The following is a 12,602-nucleotide window of genomic DNA, read 5'->3' on the forward strand; positions in this document are numbered from 1 at the left end:
AGAGACATCAACAGAAAGGGAGAGCCAGGCCTTTGGTGCTCAAAGCCAGCAAGGAGAGAAGGACTCCCACAGGTGGCAACACTATACACTTCAGGGCCCTGTGGGGCATGGCCAGAATTTGGATATTATTTTAAATGAGAGGTAAACTGATGAATCAACAATTCATGCCATGACCTAGCCTTTACTTTGGAGGGAACATGCTGGGTTCATTGAACAAGAAAGCCAGCATGGGGGAGAGAGGTGGAGCTAACAGGCCAGTTCAAAGTGGCTGAAGAAAGTGAGGCAAGAGATGATGGCCTTGACTGTGTGTGCTGATGGTCTTGACTGTGTGTGCTGATGGTCTTGACTGTGTGTGCTGATGGTCTTGACTGTGTGTGCTGATGGTCTTCACTGTGTGTGCTGATGGTCTTGACTGTGTGTGCTGATGGTCTTCACTGTGTGTGCTGATGGCCTTCACTGTGTGTGCTGATGGTCTTCACTGTGTGTGCTGATGGCCTTGACTGTGTGTGCTGATGGCCTTGACTGTGTGTGCTGATGGTCTTCACTGTGTGTGCTGATGGTCTTGACTGTGTGTGCTGATGGTCTTGACTGTGTGTGCTGATGGTCTTTACTGTGTGTGCTGATGGTCTTGACTGTGTGTGCTGATGGTCTTGACTGTGTGTGCTGATGGTCTTTACTGTGTGTGCTGATGGTCTTGACTGTGTGTGCTGATGGTCTTGACTGTGTGTGCTGATGGCCTTGACTGTGTGTGCTGATGGTCTTTACTGTGTGTGCTGATGGTCTTTACTGTGTGTGCTGATGGTCTTGACTGTGTGTGCTGATGGTCTTTACTGTGTGTGCTGATGGTCTTGACTGTGTGTGCTGATGGTCTTGACTGTGTGTGCTGATGGTCTTCACTGTGTGTGCTGATGGCCTTGACTGTGTGTGCTGATGGTCTTTACTGTGTGTGCTGATGGTCTTGACTGTGTGTGCTGATGGCCTTGACTGTGTGTGCTGATGGTCTTGACTGTGTGTGCTGATGGCCTTGACTGTGTGTGCTGATGGCCTTGACTGTGTGTGCTGATGGCCTTGACTGTGTGTGCTGATGGTCTTTACTGTGTGTGCTGATGGTCTTCACTGTGTGTGCTGTGTGTGCTGATGGTCTTCACTGTGTGTGCTGGTAGTGGATGTGGGCAGGTGTGGCAGGCTATGGGTGTGCAAGGTAGGTCAGATCATCATGGCGCTAGGGCAGACCTTCAGGTGTAGACCTCCTCTGGCAGCTGTCTTGATGAACTGCCTGCTATTGACTGAACGGTGTCATAAAGTCAGGTTTGAGCTCAGTGACTGTATTAGACTTCTCTAGAACTGACAGAATGAATACGGCTGTGAGCCAGCCAGCCCAACAACCGTTGTTCATCAATAGAAAGTCCAAGAATATACTAGGGGCTCAGCTCATGAAGCCGGATATCTCAACCTGTGAGTTCGAGGCCAGCCTGGTCTACATGAGAGAGTTCAGGACAGGCATTAAAGCTATACAGAGAAACCCTGTCTCAAAAAACCAAAAATAAAAAAAATAAAGTAAAATAAAAAAATAAGAATGTGACTGCATCCTGGTCACAGGGAAGAAAGCAGAGGAGGTGTCAATCCAATCCAAGAAGGGCTCTCAGAAGTCGCGGAGGAAGGGAATCTTTCCTTCTTTTCATTCGTCCACCCTTTATGTAAATGGCCTATACAATGGGTGGAGCCAGACCAGACACCTTCATCCACCAGGCACAAGCTGTGCAGTTGGAAATGGTAAAGCAACAGGAGCCTGGTCACGCCCACGGAAGAACAACAGAATCCCATCTGTGACTGTCACCACTGTTTTGTGCTTACAACCACTGTCAGCTCTATTTAATGCCCTGTGAACAGGGGGAAATGTCATTCAGAGTTCAACATGTTAATATGGAAAATCTTGATTTCCTAAGTTCCCTTATCCTCACCGTGGTCATGTGACACAATTGAGACTTGTTAAAACGTAGCACAAGTCTACTGGGTGGAACTTCTGTTTTCCCAGAAAGACAGCAGAACTTGTTTCTGCCAGAAGTATGAAGTGAAGCCTGGACTGGCGGCAGCTCTATTATAATCAGAAAGTCAAGTCATGTTTGGACGGTGGATACTGAGGCTAGCTCCATCCCTTGGGGTGCCTGACTTTAGGTTTCCTGAGGATAACAACAATAGATCTCTTATTTGCTTTAGAAAACCAGTCAGGGGCTGGAGAGATGGCTCAGAGGTTAAGAGCATTGCCTACTCTTCCAAAGGTCCTGAGTTCAATTCCCAGCAACCACGTGGTGGCTCACAACCATATGTAATGAGGTCTGGTGCCCTCTACTGGCCTTCTGGCATAACGCAGAAAGAATATTGTAAACATAATAAATAAATAAACAAACAAATAAATATTTTAAAAAAAAGAAAACCGGTCAAAGTTCTATGACATACAACCTTAGACACTCCTAACATAAAGGAATCAACTCTTGAGATGGGAGAATCTACGCTAGAGATGCCTCTCGGTGTCCACGTGGAGCTAATGTGTGAGTGAGTATACAGACTTCTGTAAAACCAGGAGTCTGAATCCTGGTTGTGTATGTATATATATCTTATAGATATAGAACTAAATTATATTGCATCGAGAGTGAAGCCCTAACACAGCAAAAGAGCTATGGTGAGCAGAATGCACAAACTGGCCCCATGGTGTTTACAGCCTACCTAACTCCTTCCATGTGGGACTACCGTGGGATAGTCACCTCCACGGTTACATGTCTGTACCCCTCAGTCCTAGCAGACTGATGGCTTTGAGGAAGTGGCCTCAAGCAGCTAAGAGCTGCCTCTATCAACAGTCAGCAATACAAGGCATCACTCCTACAGATTCAGGCAGAAGTCTGCCCAAGTGAGCATAGACACGGGCTTAAGCGGACAAGACCACATCATGGCTGCCCTTGATCACAGCCAGTCAGACTGACTCCTGACCCATGGAGACTCTGTGTGACAACGGTTACTTGAAGGTTTGCGTCTGAGGTGACTTACTATGCTGCAAGGGAACACTGGGAGGGCCAACGCGGATGGACAGGTAGTGAGTGGGGATGGGGATGTACCCTACAGGAGTGTTTCTAAAAGGGGGCAAGGGGAGGCAAGACGGCTGTGCAAGCCTTACAACCTGACTTTGCCCCCCCCCCCCAATGCTCTACACTCTGTCTCTCCGGTTTTCTCTCTGCATGTCGAGGACACAGCACTGAAGGCATCTTTCCCTTTCTGTTTACAGGAGGGTACGGCGGGAACCGATCACCACACAGACTTTCTCCACGACACATTTGGAGGGGGGCAAGAATTTAGATGAGAGACAAACCCAAGACAATAGGTTTCCAGGAGGGCTCAGCTGCTCGCAAGATAAATCCTCCTTGTCTACTTCATCTGATGATTAACTGTCCCGCTACACAGCATCGGGGCAAAGGACCTTTCTGATGTGTGTGCAGATAAACACTTGCGCACGTACATGTACCTTTTCAGGATGGAGCCATTCCCTTTCCCTTCTGACACTGTTAGAACTCGCTGAGAACTTATTACAGACAGAAAAGACCTACATGCATATGACGTGGCTAGAAAAACCTACTATTCCCCCCCCCCCCCCAGAGAAGTTCAAAAACAATTTTACAAAGAACAGAAATAAAAAAGAATGGAGACAAAAGCATCTGAATAAGCAGAGACAAAAAAAGAAAAAAGAAAGAAAAAGAAGCAAGCAGAGCTATTTGGAATTGGGTTGCCATGAGATAACCCTTCCTGTATTCTATCACCTCAGTCTTCTCAGGGTTCCCTCAGGGCTGGTACAGGGGTGCTGCTCTCTTGGTTTGACCCCACAGAGTAGTTTTCTGATTCATCTGAAATGTGTACTTCATTACACTGAATAAAAGAGAACACGATATTTGACTCAAACCCTAAGGAGGCAGTAACAAAAGATGAGGATAGTTAATTCGAAAATGAGCCAGCCCCGTATTTCCCTGAAAACGTTGTGAATAAAGGGGTGGGCTGGAGCTGACAGAAAACAGCTGGAAAAGCATGACGCCAACCACGCTCAGAAGTCTGCAGTGTGGGGCGGAGTCTGGGGCCTGGGACAGCACAGCTCTCTGCAGGCACGGCCGTGGAAAGTGATGAGTGACTTAGCAGGGGTAGGTGTGAGTGGGGTACGGGGCTGGTGTCTTCACATACTTAAAGGCCGACCCTCACAAGAGCCTGTGCCTGAGCCAGGGGACACCTTGTTCCAAAGAACAGAATGGAATCTTGTTTAATTTGCCGCTTCTACCTCCTCTGGGCACAGCAGAAGCTACGAAGGAACCAAGATTAGAGGAACCTGAGGTCAGATTTCCAATAACATAAACATTCACACAGAACACATATGATGCTCTCCAATATCCCAGACAGCAGATAGTTAACTCTGGAAAATACAAAAGAGAAGACTGAGGCCGGTGGGGGGAGGGGGCAGGCGCAGCAATACACACCTGACATTGTAGCCTGTGAGGGAACCATGAGCTTTCAGGGAACCTGGAATCTAGCTGGAGATGTGGGATAACGAAGCTTTGATTGTGTTAAGACATAATTTTAATTGTTTAAGTAGAAATGTCTATGTTAAATGGAACAGGTGTTTGAAGGGGAAATAAAAGATTAAAAAACAGGCAGCTGGCGCTGGAGAACTTGAATGTCCTGCTTTGTTTTTAACACACAGGCAGATGATGGGCATTTAGCCTGGCAAAGACAGGGAAGTGCGGGCCTCTACAGGACGTGCTTGGGTGTGGCTAACAGGAACTTTTCTTAGGAGAAGCAGCAGAAACAGGGCTGGCCAGTAGGTGGTTGGAAGTGGACAGAATGATGATGCCTTCAAAGACACCTGAGACCCCCTCATCCCCAGAGCCCATGAGTGGTGCTCCTGTGCAGAATGGGGCTTTACAGACAGGATTTAAATGCAGGATGTTGATACGGAATAGCTGTCCTGGATTATTCTTGGGATGGGCCCAATGTGGGTTGTGAAGACGGGAGATGACAGGAGGGAGGCAGGAGCAGGAAGGACGGTGACTGCCAGCTTGGAGGATGGAAAGGACCACGAGGAATGTGGGCAGCTGCTTGGAGCTACAACCGGCAGGAAACGGACTCTCCTATGGGAATGCAGCCCTGTCCACCCACTTAGCGCAAGGTAATAAATGTGCCTTGTTTTAAGCTGCCCTTTCTGCTGTTATTTGCTGTAACAGCAATGGGGGAACTAACACAAGGTTTGAGAACACTGTCCCGGGAGTCACCATCTGTGGCACGGTAGACAGTTCAAGCCCACATCAGTGAGAGTGGAGAAAGGTCTGGAAATGCAGGCAAACTCACATAGAGTAGAGAAAAGGGAAAAAGACGAGGGCCAGACTGTGGACACAAGACAAAATAACACCGCTCTGGGGTGACAGTGAAAAACCAAGGGGTGCTCATGGCAGGAATGCGGAAGAATGAGATGGTAGGACCTAGTGACATTCTAGAAAGGTCAGGTAAGAGAAAGGTCAGAAGGACCTTCAACACTCCCAACCTTGAACTGTTATTTCCAAGCAGTGTCGTTGTGTGTGTGTGTGTGTGTGTGTGTGTGTGTGTGTGTGTGTGTGTGGTGTATGTATGTGGTGTGTGTATGATGTGTGTATAAGTGGTGTGTATATTTAGTGTGTGTGGTGTGTGTGTATGTAGTGTGTGGTGTGTATGTGTGTGCATATTTGGTGTGTGTTGTGTATGTAGTGTAGGGTTGTAGGCAAAGACTGTTCTTACGTTTCCTGGTCGCCCAGACCCGAATAATCACATGCAAACTATATTAATTACAACACTGTTTGGTCAGTGGCTCAGGCCTATTTCCAGCTAGCTCTTCCATCCTAAATTAACCCATTTCTATTAATCTACGTATCACCACAAGGCTGTGACCTACTGGTAAGGTTCTGGCATGTTTCTCCTTTGGCAGCTACATGGCATGTACCTGACTCCACCTTCTTTCTCCCTGCATTCAGTTTGGTTTTTCCACCTAGCTCTATTCTGCCCTGATACAGGCCAAAGCAGCTGCTTTATTAACCAATGGTAATAAAACATATTCACAGCATACAGAGGGGAACCCCACATCAGAGGGTGACAAAAGCACAGCTTGATGACAAGGCTTGCCCGGTGGAAAGCAGCGCCTTAAAGCCTGCACAAGGCACTCCATTCAGTCTTACTGCCACGGTGCTTCTGAGCAGTTTTATAGTTAAGATTACAGAGGGATACACACTTTTACATCTCACTAACGCACGCATTTGCTTTTTGGCCTTGCCTTTCTACCAATTCTAACACGGCAGTGGCGGTCCCACAAAGTCAAACAGCACAGTCTACCAACAGCCTGTCCCTGCTCCCAAACTGGAGCTCACGTGCCTAGAAGGATGTCTTAAATTCTGTCACAGAGATTTGAGAATTACTCCTCAATTTACTCTAACAAGCTTCATTATGAGAAACTGGACAAAGTTAATAAATAATGGAACTGCAGAAATTGAAAGAACAAGTCCAAGAGAAAGTACAGGATATTTTTTTTTTTGTTTTGACAATGCTTGATTGCTGACGAGAGGGTAAAAAAAAAATGTCCTAGGGCAGAACGTGAGCAAGCCGGTCTGCACACAAGTAGCGTCTGTGGGCTGCCCCATGGACAGGGCCAGCCTAATTGGCAGTCACCCTGCTGTGTCTGTTATGGGGTCGATCCCCTGGTATCTGGAGAGCTCAGCTGGGCTGTGCTGGTCGCTGAGTCTTCACGCTGACCCAGTGGGTTAGGAAGGGGTTTGCACCTGACAAGCTGGCCAGGCTAGACTGGCAGGGAGAAGCTGTGTGCAGATGGAGAGAGATCTGACCTCAACCTTCCGTAGGGACTTAGTTTACCAGGGTCCTAGAGGAATTTGTTTGCTCCTAAAACCAAACAAAACAGAATCCCATGAAGAAGAGGGACTCCAATTTTATGTTTGTTTCTCTCTGAGGTCCCTGGGGCTGGTGCTTTTTAAAAACAAGTCTTCTGGCTGTAGCAATATTTCATTTGTATTTTAATAAATAAAGCTTGCCTGAAGTTCTGAGAATAAAACAGCCACTCTAGTCAACTGTACAGACCAGGCAGTGGTGACACACACCTTTAATCCCAGTAGTCACACTAGCTTGTCACAGAAACTGGGCAGTAGTGGTGTACTCCTTTAATCCCGGCCCTAGAGAAGGGAGGAGACAGTTCTCAGACACGGTATCATTCTGAGGATTCCTGGAGGCAAGATCATTACTTCAGACTGAGGCAGAGGTAAGAGCCAGTGGCTGGCTGTTTCGCTTTTCTGACCTTCAGGTTGAACCCCAATATCTGTCTCTGGGTTTTTATTAGTGGTGCTACACCTGGCAGCATCCGAAGGAAAGCTGGAGGAATTTGCATGGTTTCTCCAGGAGGAAACCTGAACTTGATGGAATGCTAACTGGAGAATTAAATTTACTTAATCAAATGATTTGCCATCATTAAAAAAAAAAAGTTTAGAACATCTCTAAGAAGAAGCGAGGGAGGGGGCCTGGTGGTGCAGGCCAAGCCCAGGGCTCAGGAGGAGGGACAGAGGGGTACCTGTAGAGTCTAAGCCAGCCAGAGTGAGACCCTGTTTGAAACTAGACAGACAAAAATCTCAAAACAGACAACAGGCAAACAGGCTGACTAATCTTTCGGTTTAGACTTAATTCTCTACTCTCTGATTAAAGTGGAAAAACTTTTCACAATGTTCTAAAAGCCTTTTCGTTCAGAATCAACACATTATGACATCTTTTATGCAGTGATGTGTCCCAGAATAAATACATAGACATTAAAAAGCGTAAAAGTAAAAGACTCTCCTAACAACCCATTTCTGGCTTCTTGCCCAACTATCTAATTATGGCGTGCATCCATGTGTTTCATACATATATTTCACATGTGTGAATATAACATTTATATACATATATAAGTGATTTATATACATATATATATATATATGATATACTCCTAGTCACAGATATGTGGAAAGAAAAATGATAAATTTGAACTGACTCATCACTTGCGATTTTTTTTACACTCATTAGGTATTTCAAATTATTGTGAAAAATTTAGCACCCAAGTAATTCATAACCCACAAAAAATTAAGCCTGGTTTGAAGGGGTTTTTTAAGTATTTATTTTCAATTCCTTAGTGATCATTTCTTCCTGAGTATCAGTTATTTCTTTTGCTCTTCTGTTTCTTTACTCCATGACTTTGAGAAGGAGCTCAGAGCTAAAGCACCGATCATTCTGGTGTAGTCGTTCTTCACAACTCTGAGCACAGCCATGGGCGGGGGACAGGGGATGGGACTCTGTCCATGTGCTCCATGTGAACACATGCGTGTAGATACATGAAGATACATAAGCGTGTCTAGGTACACAACAATTAAGTTGAATTTAATAAATTTCTTGCCGCATAGTGATTTCTTGTGTTTTTTAGTAAAGAACATTAAATGTATTTCTTGGACAGATGAGGGCGTTGATCTTATTCATTGTAAACCTTTAATATTTGATGCAATGTACTGCAAACAGCTTTCACTGCAGATGTGCATATGCAAGCAATTGTGACAGGAAACCCACTTATTTAGAAATAAAAACCAAACACACTAATTGGACAATTGATTTTAAAAGGAAATTAATTCCATTATAAAGAAACTACATACACAGCGGACAGTCAATGTTCTGAGGAACACAGGATGGAATCTTAACATTATATCATGGGCCACACAGAGAAAAGGAGGAAAACATAAAACCAAAGATTACCTTTTTGTGCAAGGCATGGAATTCGCTGTACCTTTTCTCAACAAAATGTTTTCTTCCATTCATTAGCACTTCTATTTTAAACACCTAAGGGGGAAAAAAATTAAAGAGATTAATTCCACTAGTTCAAACCCCTCAGTTGTCGATGTGGTAAGTTTGTGACTGTGATATATTTCATCCCTTTAATTACAGAAGCTGATTCTCCCGGAACCCAGAAGGCTCAGGAGACCCTGACCCAACAACACTGATTAATGAGCCCTGGAACCAAATCCTCACCCACTAACTTTAGCATCTCCAAGAATGTGTCTACAGACAGGGAAACTCCCGTGCACTGAAACACTAATTCATTTTTTATGCAGAGAATATCCTTCGCTTGAAATGACTTCATCAAATGACAATGACGGCACAGAGCTGAGAGTGTGCTGCAAAAGCTAGACCCCTGAGGATGCAGTCACGGGGCACCATGACTGGGGACTTCATGGAAGGCAGGTGTCATCTGAGACGCTCACGCCAACAGCAGTGCATTTTAGGTTAATTTCTTCCTAACCTGCATATTCATCTCGAGTCTCAGCTGGGCTTATCCTGCTTTTTGCAAAACAGGGCAAATGCAGGGAGGGCTCATCCCCCCCACCCCCCACCCCCCGCCTGATGTGAGTGACAGCCTGTGCTCTCACTTCCAAAAGGTTGAGAGGCCAGAGGCAGAGGTGCTCTGAGCACTCTAATTAGTAGGCACTAACATGACATCTTCTTGATCCTTGGGTCACTGGGTCAAGAATGGGAAGAGCGCTGAGAGGTACTGAGAGTCGTGGAAACAAGGCTCCACTCTGCAAGGGAGGAGTTACCTGGCAGGAAATAAAGAGCCAGGGCTGTTCCCGAATCTCTGTCTCACCCTCGTTTTGCTAAGTGAGAGTTTGTAAACCCCGAGATGAGAGAATATTGGCAAGTTTGAGTTCCAGTTTGAATTAACCCTTGGAAAAGAATAAAGAGCATCACAGAGTAAAATAACAACAACAAAAAACCCTGTTTATCCAAAATATAGTATGTATTTGTATTTAACATAGGACATGAAAGGTTCTATACTTTCAATATGAAAATAGAGCCCAATGGCCCTGTATTTCTGCTTTGTATGCAACAACTATTTTAGCTCAGACTTACGATCAAACATAAACGCTACCTGTACTTTTGTGGGTCTTTGAATCACAAATTCTTCCACTGTAAGATGCAGTTAAAAAACAAACAAACCTGCTTTTAAAAAATTTTAGTGGAAAAAGTTTATCAATTTAATCAATATCTCATATTAACATTTCATTTCTTCCTCAACACTTTTCTTATTTTCTTTTAAAATATATATGCTAACTCTTAGATACACATCCATTGCTTCTTAGAAAAACACTGGTTAGTTATTCACCAAAGAAATAATCCTTCCTGCAAAAGCCTCTCACAAAGAGAACTAGATAGACGTGTCCAGAAACAGATTCAAGAGGCAGGCAGCTTCAACCTGGCGTCCCCCTTTATTGGTCAAAACAATGTGGCAAGAATCAAAGTCATTTCCAGCCACTGAGCTGATAAAACTGACCGGGTCTGGTTACTTGGGGGTGGCATCACAACAGCCCCCTTAATTGGCTGAAGAATCCATAGGACAGATATCAGTAACACTCAACCTATGGCGTCACCTTCAGACATGAGTACAATATACATGCAGTGTCTGAATAAGCCAGAAGAGGGCATCAGATCCCCCTGGAAGATGCTGGTGGTTCTGAACAGTCTGATGTAGGTGTTGGGAAACAGAGACCCTGAGCAAGTATAACAAGAGTTCTTAACCACTGACTGGGCTGTCTCTCCAGCCTTACCCCCAGGTTTGCAAAGTGTGTCCTTCTTTTCTTGTTATTGTAATAAAATACCCCGGGAAAAGTAACTTAAAGGAGAAAGAATTTATTTGGCTCAGAATTCTAGTCTGCAGTCCTTCAGGTCTGGGAAAGTCACTGCAAAAGACAAGAGCTTGAGAGAATTGGTCACACTAGATCACAATCAAGGACAGAGAAGAAAGCTGGGTGGTGGTGGCACACACTTTTAATCCCAACACTTGTGAGTTCAAGGCCAGTCTGATTGATGCACATAGACAGTTCCAAGACAACATGAAGAGACACTGTCTAAAAAAAACAAAAACAAAAGAACCCCAGAATAACAACAAAATGGAGAGGATGGATACACACTAGTGCTCAGTTCACTTTCTCCATTCTTAGACATGTTAGTATCTGCTGCCTAGGGAGTGTTGCTACCCACAGTGGGTATATCTTCCCACCTCAGCTAACACAGTCAAGAAAAATTACCCATGGACATACCCAAAGCATGTCACCTCCATAGAAAAAAAAATGCTTATACCAGACTAGAAACATCTAATGAATAATTCAAGCCTCTCCTAAGAAGAGATTTGGGTTTTATATATAGTACAAGCTGTCCCTTTTAAGGACAGGAGTAACTCTATCCAATTCTCCCTTGCTTCTTTGTTCACCTGGCTTAAATATATTTTTTACAGGAAGCTCGAGTCAATACGAAAAAAAGTTACAAGAGTTGCATCTCATTGGTCATAGCACATTCCTTGGGTAACTGATAAGGAGCTGAGCCATTTACCATGGCAGTGCAAGGTTTCAAGGTTCAAGGTATAAGACTGTGACCAGAGACCAGAAACACAGGACCCTGTGAGATATGCTGCAGAGTGATCTGTATAGAAAGTCAGGTCTTATCAGCCAGTCTTGGCAAGCAAAGAATTGGCATTTTTTTTAGGTTGCTTTGTGTTAATAACCTTGGTTAGACATCTGCAACTCTGGCCAAGTGCATATCTGTAAAGTTTTTAGCTTATGATCCATTTACAGAAGCATTCAGTCTAGTTTGAACTTGCTCTGAAGTAAAAATGAGCTGGCTGTGTGTAGTTTGAGTAAAAGGAACAAAGTAGGCTTTTCAGTGTCTTCCAGTCCTCGTGGGACAATAGATATAGTTATGAAGCATATCCTAGTATATTTTTCTATATATCAAAATTATACAGCTTACTGAGAAGTCATCTTCCTGACCATCCATAGGTATTTGTGCCCATAAGACTGAGAAACAATCATGAGATTACAAATACAAATCATATGAAATTATACACTCCAGTGCAGGTGTTGGAGAGACACCATAACTGCTTTAGCAAATGGACAGACAGGAGCAACAGTTTCCAGAGTCTGTGTTCCCATAGGTTCTGCTTAGATGGGATTCTCCTCCATCAGAGAATCATTCCTCTGGTGGCTTGACATCTGAACATTAGTTGTTACCTGCTGTATATTCCCATGGTCTCTGACACCACTCCTCCAAAAGGCTATATTCAATGTAAAGGTTCAAATATAAAACAAACTACATACAACATGATTTGGTACCAAGCTTTGCTTGATATAACTCTTGAAATAGTTTGTACTGAGCAGCACACACTCAGTGGTTGTGAACCAATGCTTTCCTCTCTACAGTTCTAAGCACACTTCTTGATTGCACAGTAAAAACAGAAATACATACACACACACAAATACATATAAACATACACAACACAGTTAGACTAGTGGTAACCATTCATTACTGTGCTCAGTTCTTAGACTCAATCTGTACATCATGGAAGACAATTATTGTTACACATCAGGTTGTAAGTAGGTTAAAACCTTGTCAGTATAAAAATACAATGAATTTTGTGTTTTCAATGGGTTTCAGGTGTGCGGCTGCTTGTGTATGTGCTTCTCGTACTTTTTCTTTCT

The 12,602-nt window shown here is 44.2% G+C and overlaps 1 protein-coding gene across 2 annotated transcripts in view; it reads right to left on the reverse strand.

The window, feature by feature from the left end:
• The window catches only part of Snx24 (sorting nexin 24), a 150,937-nt gene that overhangs the window by 54,387 nt on the left and 83,948 nt on the right, over window positions 1–12,602 (reverse strand). For both annotated transcript variants that reach the window (XM_075968662.1, XM_075968664.1), the window contains exon 2: window positions 8,830–8,913. In XM_075968662.1, the coding sequence (XP_075824777.1) occupies window positions 8,830–8,913 (84 nt within the window). The remainder of the gene's footprint in view (window positions 1–8,829; window positions 8,914–12,602) is intronic.

The sequence above is a fragment of the Microtus pennsylvanicus genome, chromosome 4 (genome assembly GCF_037038515.1).
Source record: "Microtus pennsylvanicus isolate mMicPen1 chromosome 4, mMicPen1.hap1, whole genome shotgun sequence".
In the NCBI taxonomy this organism is placed as follows: domain Eukaryota; kingdom Metazoa; phylum Chordata; class Mammalia; order Rodentia; family Cricetidae; genus Microtus; species Microtus pennsylvanicus.